Below are 21550 nucleotides of genomic sequence, written 5' to 3' on the forward strand. Positions count from 1 at the left end.
AAGTTAGTGACATTAAATCTAACATAAACTTATACATCAGCACATAAACACAAGCATAAAGACAAAATTACCCCTACATACTCGATACTAACAACCATATATCTCTTGGTGGATGCCATGGGTATGCTGTGAAATCCATCAAAAAACTACCAACTCTACTGCTAGCTACTGCAAATTAAGAATAGAAAAATGTCATCGGTGGACGGTGGAGTGTGGTGAAACGTGAGTGAGATAGCAAACGAAAAAAGACAAAAAAATAACACATGAATAAGCAATTCGGGAGAAATGGGACCCTCATTTGTTCCCTATTCGCACGATTCGATGAAAATTACGTGTGGATACCATTTCTTGCGGGAAGAAGAGGCCACGTCGTCTTAACTAAAGCCCATCCCACTTTAATATTAATATATATAGATAGATAGATACTGAAATTCAGTAATATATAATAAAAATATATATTAGTAATACATGATAAAATTTGTTTATTCCCAATTTCCCATATTTAGACTAGACTTTTAGCTTTGTATAAAGGCCAGCTCTAGGCTCGATAGTCAGGTTGGATTTGGGCTTGGACCTGAACATTCTTCATTCATAAAGAGGCAAAGGCTGGCCTGAACTCAGCCTAGCCCATGAATAGCTCTTGTCTCTTGTATAAGCAGCTCAAATTTCAATCGAAACAAACAATATTTAAATTCAAGTTAATATTTAATTAGATTCAAATTTGGTTAATTAATTATTTTAGATAATTAATTTGTATATATAATACAAATATTTTATTATATAAAATATATGAATATAGGAATTATTTTATATAATTTAAATGTTATATATATGAATTACCTAAAATATTTAAATATTTTATGTTTTGTATATATAAATTATATAATTGGTCAAATTCGGATATTTATGGAATCCAATCAGACCTTATCCAAATTCGATGCATTGTTACACCTTCATGCAAACGAAATGCCACAAACAACTGATGAAAGGGTAGCATCGGACATAACCCAGGAACCAGTAAGTTGGTCATTTTGGAAAATAGATACCAGAGGGGAGGTTTACGGATTTAACCCTCAAAAAAATGAAAATTACTCAAACCTCCACTATATTTTGACCTTCAAAGAAAACTACCATCATGTTACATACCCCTTCCCTAAATTGTTAAAACTGACATGATGGTTTAAAATTTCTAAAATCACATTTGTCTTATTGATGTGAAGATTTATCAAATTACTACCAAGAATGTGATTTACTTTATTTAAACGTGAATCAATAATTACTTGATTAAGTGAACAAGAAATGCAGTTAGCCAAAACAAAAAGTGAACAGATGCTAAATTAGAATTGAACTTAAGCCTCCTCTATTAGCAGAAACAAATTGAGAATTTGCTTCCTAAAGCATTTGAGAATGGATTTTGAGACCTTGCTTCCTAAAGCAGGAATCAACAAATTGCCGTTTCTTGAAACACCGCCTAGAATGGATTTCTTTGCTAAGTTTTTTATGACTCCTTGACTCAACCTCTCCAACCAAACAGAATTAACCGTTTAACTCAAAATGCCTACGTGACACTGATACGTGGCAGCACATAGCCCCCTTTGTCAACACTTCTCGTTAGTTTTCAGACCCCCAGCCAATGGCGCATACTGTTCTTTATAATTTTGATTGGCCATCATGTCAATAACTCCAAAACTGCAACATGTTCATGCATCGAGTAAAGATGAATTACAACTCGGACTCAGAATACAGGTTTCCAACGTATTAATTACCCAAGGAAAAATTGAGGCATATAGCCAATAGATTCTTGGATAGGCCGTAGGCGATATGAAACGATGAACAGAACAAAATGTAACGATTACTGGGACAAGGCAGTCTTGATAACTAGTAACTACGAGAGCATACTCCAATGCTTTAACAGGCTCATTTAATACTTGCATTACGGATGGAAGATGTGCATGGCCCAGCAGATGTCATGAAGGGTATTCCCTTGAATGTGGCCACTCCTTTGTCATCGGTGTAAAGATGCTGCATCAACCAAAAACTATCACCACATAAACAGAGCAGGGCATTTAAATCATGTACATAAAGAGAATAGATGGAGACTTGAATGTATAGCACACATTTGGCAAAGGTATCCCTTTAAGCAAATAAGCAAGACCATTTCCAGCAATGAAGTTTATTGACACGATTGGAAGGAAAAATAAGAGACCAAGAACAAGGGCCATCTCAAACCTGAACTTCTTAAAATATCTGGGATAAGGTCTGGAAAAGTCTACACCCTGGCACCACAAAAAATCCCAACTATCCACTATTCAGTCTAAGACCTATGGTAGAAATACATAATATGAGAGAGAGAGAGAGAGAGAGAGCTTGTCAGTTGGATGGAAAAGACTCCGAGAATTGTGATTTGAAGGCTCCTGTGGACAGGGTAGAGAAAGAAACGGGCCAAATAGCTATGATAGCCAGGTACTAGTTGAATAAGCCCTTCAGTGCCAGCAGGAAGACGCATGATTCAAGAACCAGAACTTCTATAAACAATAAAATTAAATGCACCAGCAGGAACAAGAATTGAAATGTTGTGCACATGAAAGTTGCTAGACAAAGGAGAAAATTTACACTTTCAACAGGAAAGAAGTATATACCGGTGTGATCTTCTCCAACTGCTTCTTCTTGGGATTTATAACATCCTCTGGCTTACCATCGTGCCTAAATGGAAACATTCACAGATGAAGGTCAAATAATTATAGTAGTCCCTGTTAAGGGCAAAATGAGTTTTGCAGTTGTAATCAAAAGATAAATCTAAGTGAGCAAAACTATCCTTAAACAGTAGCAAAACAGTAAAGCATTAATGCTAAACAGAGCACCTTCTGAAGTCTGGAAATAGTCCTCTGAAGTGCCATTGAGCCTCAAATTTTAGGTGCAATAGATCTATGAAGGACTTACCATACTGCAGAGTATTTTAGGTGCAATAAACCTATGAATAGAGTTGAGGTTGAAAGATTCAAAATTTTAACTTTAATCTTTATAATATATGTCAGTAACATAACAGTCCCATACCCACAGTTTATAAGAGTGCCCGTCAAATACGGGGCTAACTGGAGTGGTTGAATGTTCAGTTTTGAATTCCACGACAGTCCCACAGTTTATAAGAGCTTTTCTTCATAGAAAAAGACATAGGATACACAGTAGGGGCTTTTGGTCTGAAACCTGCTCAATTAGATAGAGAAGCAAGTGGACCCCAACTATGGTCCTGTGTTGAAGATTACTTGGTTGTTTACTGCACTAAACAACTCAATAACAAACTTGGTACCCCTGTATGTTTATGGGGATGGTGCTTCTAGTCAGGTCATTCAATGAAATCTAACCAAGAATCTTCCAAAAGAGTTCACATGTTCCTCTTGATGCCTTATATTCATGAGGGAAAATTTCAGCTTAAAACTCCCTGCAATACAGCCTAAATAAGCCTCATTTTTTATTACAAATAAAAAAACATTGGAAGGTTGGACCATAAAAACTCAGCTAAGGTCTAAATAGTAAATACAAGGTGAAGTATGGTTATACATTTTTCATTTTCGAGATAGATGGATTGCCTAGGGAGCTTTCCTAATTAATACAATTAGAATTTTTTTCTCATTTGTTTATGGTTATACATTTTTTATTTTCAATGCTTACCCTGAAAATAGAACACGTTCCCCAATTTTGGCCCCTTCTGGAGGAATCAAAGGTTCCACAACTGTATGATCTTGATTAGAAGCACATAGTACCTGAGGCATACAAAACCACACAAACACACACAAATAAAACATCAAATTCATCTTTAGGTTTGACAAGAAAAAAACAAACAAAAGGAAAGGGGAAAAAAGCAATAATTATTCATACAAAGCCACACGAGCGCACACACAAATAAAACATCACATTCATATTTTTAGGTTTGACAAGAAAAAAAAACAAACAAAAGGAAAGGGGGAAAAAAGCAATAATGATTCAAAACTTTACAAGTGCAATGAAACATACTATTTTTAAATGAGAAAAGGTGAAAATACTTTATGACTCAAATTTATAGTTGCACCAGCCATGAAAATATTTTATGACTCAAATTTATAGTTGCACCAGCCATGAAAATATTTTATGACTCAAATTTATACAGAACATTTTATTAACATCCCTACTTTGATCAGTGTCATTGACCCAAAAGAAAAGGAAAAAAGGGTGAAAAATGAAGAAAAAAATTATGTTAGAAGCTACTTAATTCCCTAAAGCATGGGATAGACAAGTTAATGTCAAAACAATCATAAGCAAAAGTAATTTTGCAAACAACATAAGCAAAATATAGATACATGCACAAAAAATTGAAAACCACATAACTCAAATTCAGCTATGGATTACATGACAACTTGATGTGGCGCCACCATCTTAGCTCGATAAATATGATCTCTTATGGAAAGCTCAAAGGAGAAAACTTAGCAATAATAATTAAAACAATGAAGACAACTACATATACATCAAAGCAAAAGCACACTAAAATAGAGGTTTGGATCATTCCCGAAAGGAGAACTACCAGCAAGGAATTTTGGGGAGAAAGCTAATAGAATCCCATATTTTAAAAGTAATTCTCTATTTGGTTAATGTCTTATGAATAGGTTTAATCATGTTAAAGAGTCAAAACAGTTTAAAGAGTTGTATTAGCGAGTTTTTAGAACTTAAAAAAAAAAGTGGTTAAAACCCATCACGTTTCCTTCCAGTTATTTCAAGAGTCCACGTCCATTTTTAAATTACCCTCTAAGTTTCATATGGGTTTACCGTGGTCCTAATGCAATTAGGAAATCACTTCTAGACAATACCTCCTGAAGTTAGGGCCTTCTCTTGAGAACTGTACCACTTGATATTAATGCTTGTGTGAACCTTCAAAGCATGGTTTTCGAACCGCCGTTGACCCGGACGGTCAGACCATTCGGCCCGGGAACCATCCAGGCAGCCAGTTCCGTTTTACCCCAAACCCAGTCCCTGGCCAAAAAACGTTGATTCAGTCAATGGCCCGTTGACCTGAGTGGTCAAACAGTCGACCCGTTCAACGGTTTTGGCCATTTTTTATTTTTAAGTATTTTTTATTTTTTTAATTTTTGTCAGAACAGGTCATCCGAACCAGACGGTCAAACCGTCAACCCAGAAACCAGTGGACAGAATGGTTCTATTTCTGGGTTGTTTTTTAAAACCATGAAGGAAGAGGCCTGGTCAGTGCCTTTCTCCCCACATCTGTTCCCTTTGCAATGCAAGTGGAGAAAGTACCTAGCATCTGCTAATCTCCTGTACTTGGTACTTGTGTTACTGGCTTTTTTTATCAGTTACTTTTTGCTGCTGGCATTTGGGATGGGTTTTTTGCTCTATTTTGTTGTAGGTAGACTCCTCCATCAAACTTGGCAAAACTCTTTAAACCAAATTTCTTCGACCACCTAGAAGGAGAGGAAAGATATTATGAAGGTGTACTAGAGAAGCAATTGTGTGACCCACACAGCTTATCCAAAAATGGAAGAAAGAAAACTGATCAAAAAAAAAAAAAAAAGGGAGACTGTTTAGAGAGAACACCCAAGGTAGAAGCACTATCATAGAAAATATCACAATAAAAGTGGTGCATAGGTGAAAACAGTGGGAATGTTCAATGAGTTTCCACTAATGACATCATCCGAGGGTGGCAATCTCCTCTACTACTATGACTGCAGCAAACTCAATCAAATTAAACTTTGATGGCTCCAGCAGAGGTAAACTCAGGCTTATTGGGGATAGGGTGTCTTTAGGGACTATATTGAAGACATTACAACATTATTTTCTGCTCCAGTAGGCCACAGGAATTCAAATAGAGCAGAATTATTAGCATTACTACAAAGCTGACAAAAGATCTGACCTATACAAACTTCATGATTGTGGGTGGGATAGATTCAGAATGTGGACAAGACCTGCTGGCATTATAGAAATATAATAAAAGGGATAAAGGACCTCAAAAGAGGCAGAACTATCTCGTCAACTTGGGTTTATAGAGCAGCTAATGGGCTAGCAGATGCCTTGGCAAAATGAGAGGTAAAGGAAAATCTGTTTTGAGGTGTGGAGGGAACATTTGATGTATATGGACTATGAAAATGCCCATCTCAATCTCTAGGATGCTGCCATTTTGTACAGAATTTTATTTATTTTTCTTTATTTGAAAGCAACTGATTATATTAGAATAAAGAAGCAGAAGAGAGGTACATGAGAAGATAAACATCTATAAGGCCTGCAGGAATTAGCTAGGTAGAGAACTATCACAATGCATTACATCCAAAAGCGCACTGGATTTAGCTAACACTTCAGCCATAGAGTATAGCTCTCTGGTGACCCAGTGTAGGTCACAATCTCCACTGAAGTCCCAATATCTCTAGCTTCATTCAAGAAATGACGGAGCCTCCAAGGACCACTATCCTTCACTCCCAACCAATTTATAGTATTTGTGGAATCACCTTCTATTGTTAAAACAGAGATACCCAGGTTCGTGGCAAAGCACAAGCACATCAGCCTTGGCTGAACCAACTTCCCCAATTGGTTCACTGAAACCCAGCAGACAATGCCATTGCTTCCCCGGATCACTCCTCCAATACCAGCCTTGCTTGGATTGCCCAAGAAGCATCCATCAAAGTTTAACCTCATTCCCCTCTCCAACTCCATTGAAAGGAAACAAAGGGGGATTAAAATCTGTGGTGAGAAGAAGAGGATCTCAACTAAGTTGCTTTGCAGATCATTTAAGGAGATGATCCTGAATTCAGTAGAGCTTAGGACCTAAGAATTACATTATGTAGCTGATCAAACTCTTCATGAGATCTGGCCCTGTTGTTGAAGATTTGATTGTTCTTCTCCTAAACACTCCACATCACCGCTTGAATGAGAGAGCACCAATAAATCCCCCCCCCCCAGTTCTACCAAGTCCTCTTCCTTGCCATTGCCAAAGCCCAAAGGAGTTCAACAGTATGTTCGAAAGCAACCCAACTAAAACCAGCCAAGTTGAGGAAGTAATTCCAAATTCTTCTGGTCTTGGGGTAATGCACCAGCAGATGATCCATTGTTGCCCCCCTAATAAAGGCCACCCTAGGAGTGGGAGGGAACCATATCTTCTTGCAAGGAAAACTAACAACTTAGTCCTCTAAAATGGGAGCCCTGAAAAATGACTTAGTCAAGAACTTACCAGCAGAGTGGATTTTCCAAAAGCATTGGTCAGGGGAAGGAGAGATGTAAACCTCCAGAAGAGAGTTTAGGAGATGGGAGATTAAATTGTAAATTTTTTTTAACAATAACAAAGATTTCATTAATCAAACAGAATAATTAATTAAAAAGGAAGGGAAATAAACCTTCTTAACTCCCCCAACAGAGGCATGCCCTCAAAGTGAAAAAAAAAAAACAAAATTACAACTGAGCCCAAAATAAAGATTCCCTAGTCACCCCTTGCTTGGCTAACCCATCTGCAAACGAGTTAGCAGGTCTCTTCACCCAGCTGTACTTTATTTCCATGTCCTTAGCCAACCACCTGAATTTTTTCCTTTCATTGGTGTAGTTCCATAGCCCAGCCTTGTCTTCTCTCAACCACCCTACTACCACCTCCAAGTCCGCTTCAATTACAAGCCTCCTAATATTCATTTCCTTGGCCCTTTGAACACCTTCCAAAGCCGCAAAAATCTCAGCCATGAGAGTCACCTGCCCCAATTGGACCCGAGAACATGGCTGAAACAATTCCATTCTCATCCCTAAACACACCCCCAATGCCCGAATGCCTAGGGTTGCCTCTACTGCTGCCATCAAAGTTCAACTTTATAAAACCAGTGGGAGGAGGGGTCCAAGACAGACAAAGACCCATTTTCACATGGGCAGAACTAGCAATCTCTTTCCACCTCCTCAGCAAATCATCCACTGTAAAGTCTGTGAATAAATCTGAGGACTTCAACCAATGTACCACCCTGAAGTGAATCAAGTCGATCAAACTTTCAAAGTTTCTCTGTTTCCCGGAGAAAAATCTTGAATTACTTTCTTTCCAACAACTGATAACCAGTTTCCCCATCAGCTTTACAAAGAATACACCAACGAGGGACAAACACATCTTGGGTCTCTTTCTTTGAAGCAGATCATTAGTGTTGATTCTTTCCAGTAAAGTTTCCCAGCAAAAACTCCCAACCCTAGGAGGAATTGGCTCACACCAAATCTCTTTAACAGTGAAGGATAAACCTACAGTGCTGGAAGGCTGAGTTAAGACTTTAAAGGAAGAGGCACAAGAGAACATTTTCAAGAATAGCCAGGAGGGGGTGGGAGTCCAAATTCTGGTGTCTTCCTTTGTGGGGTCCAAGAAAACATTTTCAAGAATAGCCAGGAGAGACAAGGTGTTGTTTAGATCTATATCTCTAACAGCCCTTCTTAGACCCAAATTCCAACCAAACCTAGTGTTTGAAGATGAAGGGACAATAAAGGAAAAAATGAGCTCATTTTTCAAGTCAAAGAGAGCATACAGGGATGAAAATTGATCCTTCAAAGGAGAATTCCCCACCCAAGTTTGTTCCCAAAATTTTATGAGGTTGCCCGAGTTTAAATCATACCTGATTAGAGGGAGAAAACTGGTAACAAGTCATGGATTGCTTTCCAAGGTGAGGCACATGTAGTCCTTGCCAAGATTCCAAGATCCCATCCATTGTCCTCCAGCAGTCCAGCCCATGAATTCTAGCCCACAACTTCTCCTTTTCAAAAGGGAACCTCCATAACCATTTCCCTAATAAAGCCACATTCCTCTTCCTAATGTTCCCGAGCCCCAACCCTCCTAACTTATTATTCCTAATCACCATCTCCCACCCCACTCTATGGTCCCTCTTCTCCTCACCTAGCTCCCACAGAAAGTCTCTCATCAACTTTTCCAATCTATTGGACACCTCTGTTAAAATCTTGAACACAGACAAGAAGTAGATGGGTAAATTGGCTAAGGTAGCCCTAATTAATGTGATCCTCCCACCAAGAGAAAGATAATCCTTTATTACAAGAGGGAAGTCTCATCTCAACTCTTTCCACCACCAAATTCCAGAAACTTCTTTTCTTGGGGTTGTCTCCCAGGGGTAGGGGTAGACCTAGATAATTCAAGGGCCAACTTGAAACTGCACATCCCAATAGCTCTATGGGAGATTTGAGAGAGATTTTAACTTGGAATTAAAGTATGTAAAGAGAGACTTGAGCCTTATGCTGACTTTGTAAATATAGTCATTATAATTGGAATTTTAGGGTTCATTTGATGCAAAAAAAGGTTCAGTTTAATGAATCTTGCTTGTGGGAGCTTGCTCCAAGCATCTCTCTTTCTTTTCTAATAATTCTCCTTTTGCTTCTTTCTCTATTGGTTATTATTTTTTCTCCACACCAAGAACTATTCTTCCCTCTTTCATCTTTAACTTTCTTCTAATTTCTTATATTCAGCTAGCTGTATACCATCTTTCATCACTAGTTCATTATCTCCAATCTCTATGTACTTATTCCTACATTGTCATACTCCACTGCATATATGCTCGTCACTTGATCCATAATTATAATTTTAGAGTTGATTTGACAGGAAAAGGTCTCCAGTTGAAGACTTTTTATGGGTATTTTTCACACAGGACAGAGGGGAACAATGAAGGAATTATTTGACTCAGCTTAATGAATCCCTTATCTTTAAAAGTTAAAGCTAGTTCCCTAGCACCAGTAGCAGCTATCTCTACTAGGTTTTTCAATTAGTTTAAACATTGAAGAATACAGTTAGTGATTCATCATCAACATTGAACCCTTGTCCCAACTATATGGGATCAGCCACATGAATCCTGTTTCACCATTCCATTCTGTTCCGTGCCTTATATCTACCATTAAATTATGGGCACTTAAATCATCTCTTATCACTCCCACCCCAAGTCCTTTTCGGTCTGCCCTGCTCTTCTAAGGTAACGCAAATCTGGAAAAAAGTGAAAGAAAAATTGAAGAAGCAATCAAGTATCCAATTGCAGTCTTGGTACCTTATCAACTGCATCCACCTTTAAAGAAACAACAAGAATTAATCAAAACTTGTTAATTATAACAACAAAGATGTACATAGACACACTTTGTCAGGCATAGCACCAGGATAACCTAGTTGCATTTATCTACAAGTTCATTACAATTATTTGGCCAGAGTCCTTCAACCCTGGATGGCTGCATCAGGTGTAGGGCCAAGCATTACCCAGGCCAAGAGTAAAAAAGAGCCAGTTACAACCCAAACACAGATGACCCAACCAAATGTTTTATATCTTGACATGAGACCAATCCAAGGTCACAAGAAACAAGCACAAACCATCCTAAAACTCAAATGGTGAATACCAGAACAGAAAGCCTGAGAAAACTAAAACAAAAAGACTAAAGGGAAGTTTGATAGAAAGATCAAACAATCTGCATAGAAGCAATAAAAAGCATTTGCAGGACAGCAAAGCTTGGGTTTGATGTATATATATAGCCCCACATGTTCACCAACCCAGGCTGTTCAATTGAAGGACTCCTTGGATGAACCAGAGAGAAGAGCTCAAAATACCTTAGCAATCAGAAAATATTGGATGAAGAGAATAATAAAACTTTTAATGACTGGTGATCAAAAGATAAAACTCAAGGAGCTTAAAGTAACAAATTGAACTACATTTCATTTAGAATCAAGGGAAAGAAAAATAGCTCCTCAGATGATCCAATGGCTGCAGTTATGCCCTATAAACATTAGATGACCACACAGTTTAAATCACTGTTTAGGAGCCACACATATAAAACCATTAAACACAAGTTTAATGTCTCGTAGATGCAAATCTCTCAATTTAATTTATGGTAGACTTTCCAATCAAGTAGCACAAGCATGAGCAAAATTAGATTGGCAGTGCCAATAGAAATACAAATCTAACATAGATAAAAGCAAAATAAGATGACAATTAAAAAAAACCACATGTATACCAGCCCAGCAGACATCACATCCCTCAACTTTCCAGGTTTAACATTGGTAATCAGCACAACACGTCGGTTCTGCATGACATGACAAAGAGTGCCTCAAAGGGTTATTGTCAGGGAAACTCCAAAGTTAATTGATTGTAATATCAAATAGCATAACTAAATTAAGTTACTAAACTCAGGTAACTTCTTACTATTAATTCATCTAGACTGCAAAACTTTGCCAGGCCACTGACCACTTGCCGCACATTGCTATCTCCCAAGTCTATCTCCTCAACCAGCAAACTACAGAATAGATCAAAGGAAACAAGTCAAGAGGCATAACTAGGGAAAGTGAAAGTGCATGGAGCCACCTTAAATACATTATAGGTTTCAACAACTTGAATGATAAAAGGTTTAAAGCTCAAACCTTGTGTGTTCTGGAATTTATTTGGAATACCCAATAACCATAGTTAGGTAGCGAGCAAACAATTATTAACCAAATTGGAAATGCCCTGAAAACATGAAAAGTGGAACCTGTTTTGGTATACCTGTCTGCAGATGGATGCTTCCATGCCTTGCGTATAAGGCCAATCTGTATATTGAGTAAACTGACAGAAGCCTCTGTGTCCTTGTCAACTGCTTCTTTTTCTGGTAATTTGCTCTTCCCCTCAGTAGCTTTATTATCATCTGCAGCCTTTTTCTGTGAAATTCTCAATAAACACAATATATTGTCAATGCATGAGAATTAATGAAAAGCAAAACATATAAGAAACTAAAAAATTAACTAAAGCCAACCTTAGTATGCTAGAGTTTCCCTCTAAATGACACTAAAAAAGTCACAATATCTCCTAATACAAAATTCCAAAATTAACTAGAAAGTGATAATTATCCCTAGAAAATGTTTAATGCTGTTTGGACATTTCAAATGGTTTTGGTCATGCTGACCTAACCATTAATAAAAACATAGAAAGGAAATCATCCCAACCATTAAAAATCCAGTAACAAATAAGGTGCATCTTATACTTGAACACAAAGATAAGCCTTCATTCCACCACACACACACACACACACAAAATCTTAACAATATTGACCATGCATGTCATTCTGTCTATCTGAAAAGAACAAGGTATGAAACCTCAGCGCAACATAACAAAACACAATACCTCAGTACCATTCTTCTTTGATTTCACGTTGGCTTCCAACTTATCATCACTCTTTGTACTTTGTTCAACCTTTTTTATATTTGGTTCAGCTTCTAACCTAGCTATACTTTTAGGACACTGCAAACCAAAGAAAAGATTTATAAGCATTTGTTTTCAAGTGTGCCTATGGAAGAATGATACTTTGTCAAAAGTCTATTGCAGAAACTTCATGTTTTAGCCACTTGTGTTGGTGAATTGGTTAAGTACAAGGACTTCCAAGAGCTCACAGATTATCATGAGCCTCACCAACACAAAGAAACAAATTAAATGCACAGGTTTTGTGGCATATGGGTCATCTGGATCTGGTGCACCAATACATGCATAAGAATGATAAGCTTTTTTTTTATAAAAGCTCTATCTTATCAGGTAAAAGGCAATTATATCTACTCACTGGAGGATCAAAAACAGCCTTTTCCACTGGAACCAGTTCAAACATGTCCACAAGATCTTCCTTGCTCTACAAAATGAACAGTATAAAATTCAACAGAATTATTAGAATAAAGTTCCAGGAACAGACACAAGAACTTTGGCCCATTATTTTTCTAATCATACAAGTTTTTTTTGATAATTTTTTTCTAATCATACAATTCAACTCGTGATTCTATAATTTATCCAGTCTATGTGGTATGAAACAAATTGACTTGAACTTAATTCCATATATTGCCCTTTGTTTTACTGTTTCTATTTAAGGTGGTGTTGTAAGACTTGACTGGACACAGAACCAGAATACTTGCCGGGTCGCAGGTCAAATGATTTGACCGCAAATCACAAATAATATATAATAGCATATAAATAATATGTATAATAACTTTTGTAATTTGTCACATGTATAGCTTATCAAAAAATATATATATTTCACGTGCATAGGTGGCAGCTAGATGGTTAAGTCGTTTTTTGATACAAGTGACCAGGATTCAAGTCTTACAACTTGTATTTTATTCAAAGCATATATGTATTTAATCAATGTATATAAGAGACATATATGAGCACAAAAGACATGATGGATTAATGGCAGCAAATATTAACACACATAGCTAAGAGGTTTCAAGTTCAAATCTTTCTATTGGTATTTTAAAATTTGTAGCAATTTGGTGACCCACGTAGGCAGTGAAAACCATCTAGGTCATTGAAACCCAGTAGGTTTTCAACGGCTCCACCAGGTTGTGACCAATTTGACCAGTTTTCCAGAAATCTGCAAAACCAGGGTATTGAAAAATCGGAATGGCCTCCAGTTCCCAGGTTTACGGTCCAACCATCCAGTCTGATCCAAGTCTTACAAAACTTATTTAAGGATTTTTTAACCCTAACTAGACTAAAAACTTGTTTAGGTCATTTAAAACCTATTTAAGGACTTTTCTGGTTAATTTCCATTGTGTGAGTTAATTAACTCTAAACTTGAACTTGGTTATGTCATCCATTGCTTGCCTCCTACTCAGGGTCTTGGGAGGGGTACACTGCCTAAACTTTGGCTTTTTTTCACAAGAAATGAGTGAAATCAAACTTAAACATTGCATTCTCATGTTTGTCAACCTGAGATTTTACCACTGCATCAAATAATGGCACATTCATCCACTGTTTACAATGTAAAGTGGAAAATTGTGGTGGTAATTTTATATCATTGATATGATTTGATAATGGGATATTGGGATAAAATGAGGTTTCTATGTATTCAATATTTTAAGATATATTTGTAGTTTTATTGACAAATTCCTAAAAGACAGAAAAATCTTATTGATTCACAATTTGATTCAATTCAACTTTCTTTACAACTTGGAACACAACCAGTGTTTTAAAAGAGCACGGCGCAAGGCGAGGCACGCGCTTTTTTGAAGCAAGACGCAAAAATACAAAAAAAAAAAAAGAAAAAGAGCTAAAATAAAAAATGTCAGAAAATTCAAAAAAAAATGCAAAAATAAAATAATATATATATATTAAACATAACATTAATAAAAAATATAAAATTATATTTTAAAATAAATGTTTTGAAAAACCTATTAACTAAAATTAAAATACATAAACATAACATGTAAAGCATATTCAAATGAGAATTAAAAATAAATTCAAACATATAAAACATTTTCAAGCATGTAAAACCCACAATCACTTTTTTCCTCAATTGCATTACTTCAAGTAGCTAATGTGATGCAAAACATATTACATTCCTAATTCTACGAGCTGCCTTTGTGCCACGCCCCTCGACGCTAGCCCAAACAAGCATGTTAGGGTCTTAAATTCTTAGTTCCCACACAAAAAAATGATTTTATAATTTTAATTGTTTTTAATAAGATATTTATTAGGATGAATGAATGAACAACATTTGCAAATAGGGGGTTCTTAGAGCTTAGGTGAGTGAACGAAGCAGCAAACCAGACTACCAGCGCAGAGTAGAACCCCCCTATTTGCTAATGTTGTTCATTCATTCCCGGCCGCTAGGTTCAAAAAAAGCAAAAAAGCATCAAATTTTCAATGCCTGGACTGAGGTGCAAGGCACATCAAGCACACCAGGCGTGCGTCTTTTGAAAGGGCTGCGCCTAGGACCTAGGCGAACACGCCTGAGGCATGCCTTTAATCACTGAACACAACTACATTTTTCAAAATGTTCTACATAAACTACCAAGCGGAAAAAAATCCAGAAATAAAGGAGCAACATTCTATCCCCACATCATGCATCCCACCAAAATCAATGCATTGTGAATGTTTTGGCATAGAAAAATAAGGGCAACAACACACTGAACTTGAGTATGTACTCAATTTCAGGTCAAGCAGAGATCCATTTATTTGGCCTAGAAGTTCAAGTATCCCAGTATGGAAAATGTATATCCTGCATCATTAATAATACAAAAAGGGTTAAACCATATTTCAATTAGTATGCATGAAGTGTCTTGTATCACTCTCTATCACATTTTCATTTGAACACGAGTATCCAAACAAGTTATGTATATGTGAAACTAATCTGCTCAAAAAATAAACAGAAAAAATCTAGGTTGGGCTAAGAGAAAAAGAAAAAATGATGCATTAATTTCAAGATTGATAGTACCAGTGCATAGGAAATGACAATAAAAACTTAAAATAGGGACAATGACGGCAAAAATGATTAGGTAATAACATTCAGAAGCAGAAAATGTTGATTTGATATAAACCATAAATAATCCAATGGCCTAAGCCAATTAACTACTCTAGGCAGCCAATACTCAAAGGATCACCACAATACAAGTCCCAAAAGAATAAAGGGAATACTATAAATACATGACATGATCTTTTAAGTGTATTAGAGAATGATCATATGTGAATGGCCACATGATGGCATTAAATAGTCAGAGAACAAATGAAATTAAACTCAAAATATGAAACTCAGCACCGTCTGGACCTACCTGAATGTAGTCCATCCATCTCATCACATTTGGCAACATCTGTCTGTCCGGAATTGAAAGACCTTTCTACCAATGACACACCATTCAAACACCCAATGGGTTTAGTACATAAAGTTAATGAAAATAAATATTCAAGATGAAAGATTGCATAGGAGACAAAGTAAGGACTAAGGAGTAAAACTTTATGGTGGCCCAACGACCATGAGGAATAAATTTAGAGGTTAAAGAAAATGAAATCAAATTTCTTAGTCAAGAAAAGTCATTACAAATAATTGTGTTTAGCTAGCCAACCAGAAAGCTATTGTTGTTACTCATTGTTTTCCACCTCTAAGTACTGTGAAAAATAAATAGATCTACTTAGGGCCATTACCATCCTGGCTATCTAGAATCTTGGGACTGGATATAGTCATATGAACCATTGCACCAAGCAATGAAATTTTACCATTGCACCCCTAATAAGATCAACTTTTAGAGGTTTAAAAGATAGGCAAGCATGGATTTTAAAAAGAATAAACGAAAGAAAGATAAACATCACATACCACATAAGAGTGAATCACTGAAAATACAAGAATATCCACTTCAGAAGGCTTCAATCCATTGCCCAACAGAACAGACCTTTGCACCAAATCTTCATTTAATGCTTTAAGACTTCCATGACAAGCTTCCAAACCACTAGGAAAATTGCTTGCAAATGCTACCCACTTCATCACCTACAAAAGAAAATCAAATTGTTAGGACCAGGGAAAAGAATCAATTTCCTTGTCAAGTTGGATATGGTTTTCACTTGTAGACATAGAAATAGCATCATTTATCATTGTACAAGTGATTCATATGATTACCCTCAAAAACAAACAAAACTAGGAATGTTCTTGGATTTAGACACCAATTTAATGTAAGCAATGATTTATCGATCTACCTAATTTACCTCATCATTGTTTCTCAAGGAGACAGAATTTCCAGAAGACTCCAAAATGCTAAAGAACAAGTCCTTGATGTCACTTCTCTCAATGTTTTCATTTGAGTAGCTCATCTGCATGGATCAAATTCAAAATTCAGTAGGCTAATTGGCAACCAATAAATATAACAACCAAAAAAGTGCAAATTACAACATCTTAGTAATCATTCTAATTATTACTTTATAATATGAACAACAAATCCAGGATTTGCAGATGGATAGCAAAGTCTAATCTTTCTTATTATTTCTTTCACTTGATCACAGCTGCCAGGAGAAAGGGCATGGATGGATGCCAGTGGGTAGAGATGTTTGTGGTACAGGTTAAGTGGTAAACCCGCATTTTTTTTATCAATTGTAAACCCACATTGACTGAACCCTATTGGTTGCAACCAGGTCAGTCTTAACTAGGTTTTGGGTTGGGTTTAGGTCAAGACTGAACCACATTGAACTTGGACTGTTGACATGGTAACACTGAAACATTTTGAAAATACAGTCTTGGCTGAGTATCGATAACTATTTGCAGGATTGGTCAAGCCAATATCCTCATTTCCCTTCACCTGGAAAGGGCAGGCTCAAAGTTGGGGCAACTTTGGCCTAGGTTTACCATGGCAAACCCAACCTTTTGGCATCCCTACCAATGAGTTGAGTTCAGCACAGGTTTGCCTCAACCCAACTGCAACCCTGAAGTACCCACTACCAAACCCACCCATCTTGACCTAATGAACAGTAACCCTGTTCTTAGTGAAGATTATATTTACAAATTCTTCAATATCATTATGCCACCTGCTATAGCAGTATCATGTATAGTTCATTGCAAAGACCTACCAGTTATACCATATTCACAATAGTTTCATGAAAAACATAGTTTCAAGTCTTTCTCTAACAAGATTACGATAGAGAAGAGAATGAGAGACCAACTTGTTACATTCAAAAACCCTGAAATAAAGGGTAACATGACATAACCAAAACCCCACTCTAAACTAAGGCTGTTGGCCCGAACCAATGTTGGTTAGATGCATTTAACCAAAACCCCACTCTAAACTAAGGCTGTCCCAAACCTGATCTGATAGCATTGGACAAAGGAAGGTTTACCATTTAACCTGACCCATGAGAATCCCGAGGTATTACTGATCAAAAAATGGACATCCCTAGGTATAGAAAAATTTAGAGAAAAAGTAGGAAACAACCTTAAAGCACCACATGATTAGGAGATGAGAAATATTTTTTTCCTTTTTACCAGTAATCAAAATCCATTAATGAAAAATTACAGAGATATAAAAAAGGGCCCTTATGGGACAGGAAAATGTGAGAAACCAATATGAATTCGTTTGAAATGCACTGAAAAAAGTGGAAAACAGCAAAAGAAGACACATGAAAATTGCAGTGACACTGATAAAATTTTCCCAAGCATTTATTATGTTTTATTACCACATTACTAAATCTGCATGTTTCCCATAAGATGGAATACCAGAACAAATCTATTTCCCTAACATCTTTCCCAAGAAATGACAGTTCCATAATGGAAAATACATTTTACCAGTAAATAAATTTGATAAATGATAATCAGATAATTAGTGCAACCAAATCATTTCTTGGGAAAGATGTTAAGGAAATAGATTTGATGAAGGGTAATTTGGCCGACCAATCGCAAGGAGACACGTCGTGAGTCCAGCCTGGCTTACGTCCCGATCTGTAAGGGGCTAGCAGGTCGCTCCTCGACAAGTCGATGACCTTGGAGGTTGGCATGACCCCTCCACCCCGGGCAGACCCAAGTAATAAATAGACTTCCAAGGTACCGATCCGCCAACACGTGTGGCAAGACACCCTTATCTGGAATGGCACAATTATCAGTACCGAGTCAGGTGGCAGCACGATGCCTACCTAATACGCATGTCCACAGTTCCCGCACGATTCGGGGAGTCCGGATATGGATCACCGCCAATGTGGTAGGAAGGCACCCCGAAGAAAATAGACCGATAAGGCCAGTCGTTCCCAAATATCTCGGACATGGAACACAGAACACGGACCCCGACACTTATAAAAGGACTTCATTATTCCTTCAGAAGGTACGCGCAATCTGTGCAACCCACTCACTTTTTGCTCTCTCAACACTCTCATCACTAACTTAAGCATCAGAGTGCCCAACCCGAGTTCAGCACCTTGAGTACTCTAATCCTTTGTTTATTGCAGTTCGGTAGACCAACCACATCAGCCCGTCCGTCCAAGCTGTCCTCCAGTAGGGAGATCAGCAGATTCTGGCTACATCAAGATTCATTCTAGTATTCCATCCGATGGGAAACATGCAGATCCATAATGAAAAATACATTTTACCAGTAAATAAATTTGATAAATGATAATCAAATGATTAATACAAGCAAAATCATCATCAACGATAGATACAAACAATATGAGGTAAATCTGCAGGTCAGAGGATGGAAGAAAGCAGGATCTAACCAAAGTCCATAGTCACACTCAGTCTTCAATAATTTCATTGAAGAAATAGCTCCAAAATGGGTGAAAGGTTGCCTACTTTTTCCTGGACTAATGTTTGATTCAGATCTAAGCAGCTAGTGTGATGTTTCCAAACCTTTCTTACAATTAACAAAAAACAAAAACTTGAGATTAATCCGGATGATCTTCTACCCTTAGTACAATAAATTAGTTTCCAAAACCCATTGATGGAGTTCCTTCAATCACCCTCAACTAAATTAGCCTTCATAATTCTTAACCCTATGATAATGCCAAAACTTCTGCTTCGCTAAAATATAGCCTTCTCAGAACCACGGAGAAAATAAATGAGAAATCCATAATGTGCAGAGAAAGTATCTCTGATCCAAACCAGTCACAAAGTACCCAAATAACTATTATTAAGAATGATATTAAAATCACAAGTGAAATGGATATCTACCATTGGAGAAATGTCTTTTAATATTACGGATATGGTATTCTCATACAATTCACATTTCGAACATTGCTGGGAGGGGATCTTGGACTTGCTCAAGAAGGATGTGATGATAACTCTAGCTCAAGTAAACTGTAAAGATTAGACCACCACTTAGCTCTCTCTGTTCTTATATTTGATTTTCAAATGCATAAATCAGATAAACCAGAATACCTGATTTCACTTATCAATCATAGGTTAAAGTCCTGATTTTTTTTATCAATATTAAAGGCCTAGATTTCTTTTTATGTTATTTGACGATTTCATATTCAGTTCTTTAATTCCAGTTGGCCAGCATAGTTTTCAGCTAATAAAACATACTATGATACATCAAGTTTAGAACCATGCCAGCAACAAGATATACATGAACCTCCCCTTCAAATGTAGTCATGAGGCTTAACTCCAATAGATTTGCAGGAATATGTGGAACTACTTAACAGGAAGATCATATTGTCCAGTGGAGGCCTATACTGGAAAAGTTTCCAGAATGTGATAAAAAAAAATGCATTGCCTCTAGGATTGATATGTCAACATTTTGCATAAAACTACAACAGAAATAGACGTCTACGCCCCTTTTTGGATGAAGAACATAGACTGACCATTGCAGAAACTCAATTTGAGAAAGATCAAGTAAATTTAAAGGTCTTAACACTTAAGGGGCATCCTCACAACTGAACCAGCAGGGAACCTAGTCATTGGCATTTCCCATATGGATAATTGAAATATATAGTTCACTTCTCAAGGATATTGAACATAAAGAAGTCTATACAATTAGTGATGCAAATACATCGCACTGTTTCTCTAATTTCAGACTCTTAACTTCTTCATGGGATACAGCTAAGACTCAGGCTTCTATCAATTCTATCAGCAAGTCCGCTTATGGCAATTAAATTCATCAAGTGCCACTACTGATAATGTATACATGTACATAGACATGTATATTTATAGGTATATGTGTTCATTTGCATGCGCGATAGATGCATGCAAGAGTAGGATAAGCAGGTTGATATCTCATACATGTAGGATAAGCAGGTTGATATTGTCGACAATATCAACAATTAACTACGATTTTAGTTGCCTAGCTCATAAACACTGTAAGAGGCCGGTTGTTTTAATTTAATCAGTCGAAAAAGCGCTCATAAGCATTTCTCCCTTAATGTTAACCTCTGTAACATATTAGAGACAATAGAACAAACATATAAGAACTACAGAACAATTCTTCTCAAACATCCACACAACCATCAAATATGAATAAATATCGTCTCAGAAAATTAAGTGCCAATGACAGACAATACACCTTAAACCCTGAACAAAGCGAAAAGGGAAGACCCGCTGAAATAAGGACTGGAACGAAAAGAAAAAATCGCAATAAGAATTGAACAGTAGATGGGGCTTACAGGGTCTAATGAGAGGCGTTTGCAAAGGGAGTGAACCATTGCTTGCTTTCTCCTGTAAATGATGCTATCGTCGGCAGAACCGTTGGACTCCATTTCTTTTCCTCCTCGCATACAGTCTTCCTGGTCTTCAACCCTGGTAGTAAAGATTTAATTTTGTCACGATATAACTAGGCCGGGCCAATACCAAGATGTAGGGGAGACGGAGAGAATAGCATTGATAGCAATAGGGAATGCTCGTTTCAGGCTTTCAATGTACCTGTACAAGCCCAACAATAGTGAATAAAGCCCAGTGGAAGCCCAATAATAGTGATTAAAGCCCATTCAAAAAATATGGGCGCCAAAAAATGTAAGGAAATGAAGAAAAAAAACATAGAAGAGAACGTCTTTTAACCCCATTTTCTTGACTTCTTTGTTCCTTTCTTTTAGTTTTAGTTTTAATTTTAGCCGATTTTCTGACTGTTATATTTAAAAACAAATTGGTTTTCTTGTTTCCAACTTGGGTGGGTGGGACTTGAGAGGATATGAGGATATCTATAGGCCAGTGAGGACTGAGGAGAGGATCCAGTATTGTAAGACTCGGATCGAACCAGATTGTGGAAACGTGAAATCTGTGAGCTATATGGCCTTTGTCCTGATTAAATGACAGTTTTTACGAGTTGAATGGACTAACTAACCACCCATTTAACCAGTACATCATTCCAATCAAGGTTTTTTGGGACAGGGAACCA

General features: G+C 37.0%; 1 protein-coding gene across 3 annotated transcripts; it reads right to left on the reverse strand.

Moving 5' to 3' along the window:
* Positions 1–1634: 1634 nt before the first annotated feature.
* Positions 1635–21000, reverse strand: LOC104594481 (Nucleic acid-binding, OB-fold-like protein). 3 transcript variants are annotated; one of them, XM_010254769.3, is made up of 12 exons: positions 20823–20996; positions 16455–16559; positions 16069–16239; positions 15530–15595; positions 12550–12615; positions 12120–12236; positions 11505–11656; positions 11169–11259; positions 10981–11049; positions 3670–3761; positions 2640–2703; positions 1635–2022 (listed from the first exon to the last, which is right to left on the reverse strand). In XM_010254769.3, exons 1-12 carry the CDS (start codon positions 20931–20933, stop codon positions 1918–1920), a joined length of 1209 nt encoding a protein of 402 aa, XP_010253071.1. In that variant the 5' UTR covers positions 20934–20996; the 3' UTR covers positions 1635–1917. The 3 variants fall into 3 exon arrangements, with proteins under 3 accessions (XP_010253071.1, XP_088753141.1, XP_088753142.1); XM_088897015.1 differs by having other exon boundaries at positions 2003–2276; positions 20823–21000; XM_088897016.1 differs by lacking the exon at positions 1635–2022 and adding an exon at positions 2255–2276 and having other exon boundaries at positions 2614–2703; positions 20823–20998.
* Between the last annotated feature and the right edge of the window lie 550 nt (positions 21001–21550).

Source organism: Nelumbo nucifera, chromosome 2, assembly GCF_055504915.1.
Source record: "Nelumbo nucifera cultivar China Antique chromosome 2, China Antique-T2T, whole genome shotgun sequence".
NCBI lineage: Eukaryota > Viridiplantae > Streptophyta > Magnoliopsida > Proteales > Nelumbonaceae > Nelumbo > Nelumbo nucifera.

Excerpts from the sequence above, each read along its gene's own strand:
- LOC104594481 (XM_088897015.1), bottom strand. The coding sequence starts at position 20,933 with ATGCGAGGAGGAAAAGAAATGGAGTCCAACGGTTCTGCCGACGATAGC. Across the intron at positions 16,240-16,454 it reads CCTTGAGAAACAATGATGAG|GTGATGAAGTGGGTAGCATT; the intron begins GTAAATTAGGTA and ends TTTCTTTTGTAG. Across the intron at positions 2,704-3,669 it reads GAACGTGTTCTATTTTCAGG|GCACGATGGTAAGCCAGAGG; the intron begins GTAAGCATTGAA and ends GTTTCCATTTAG.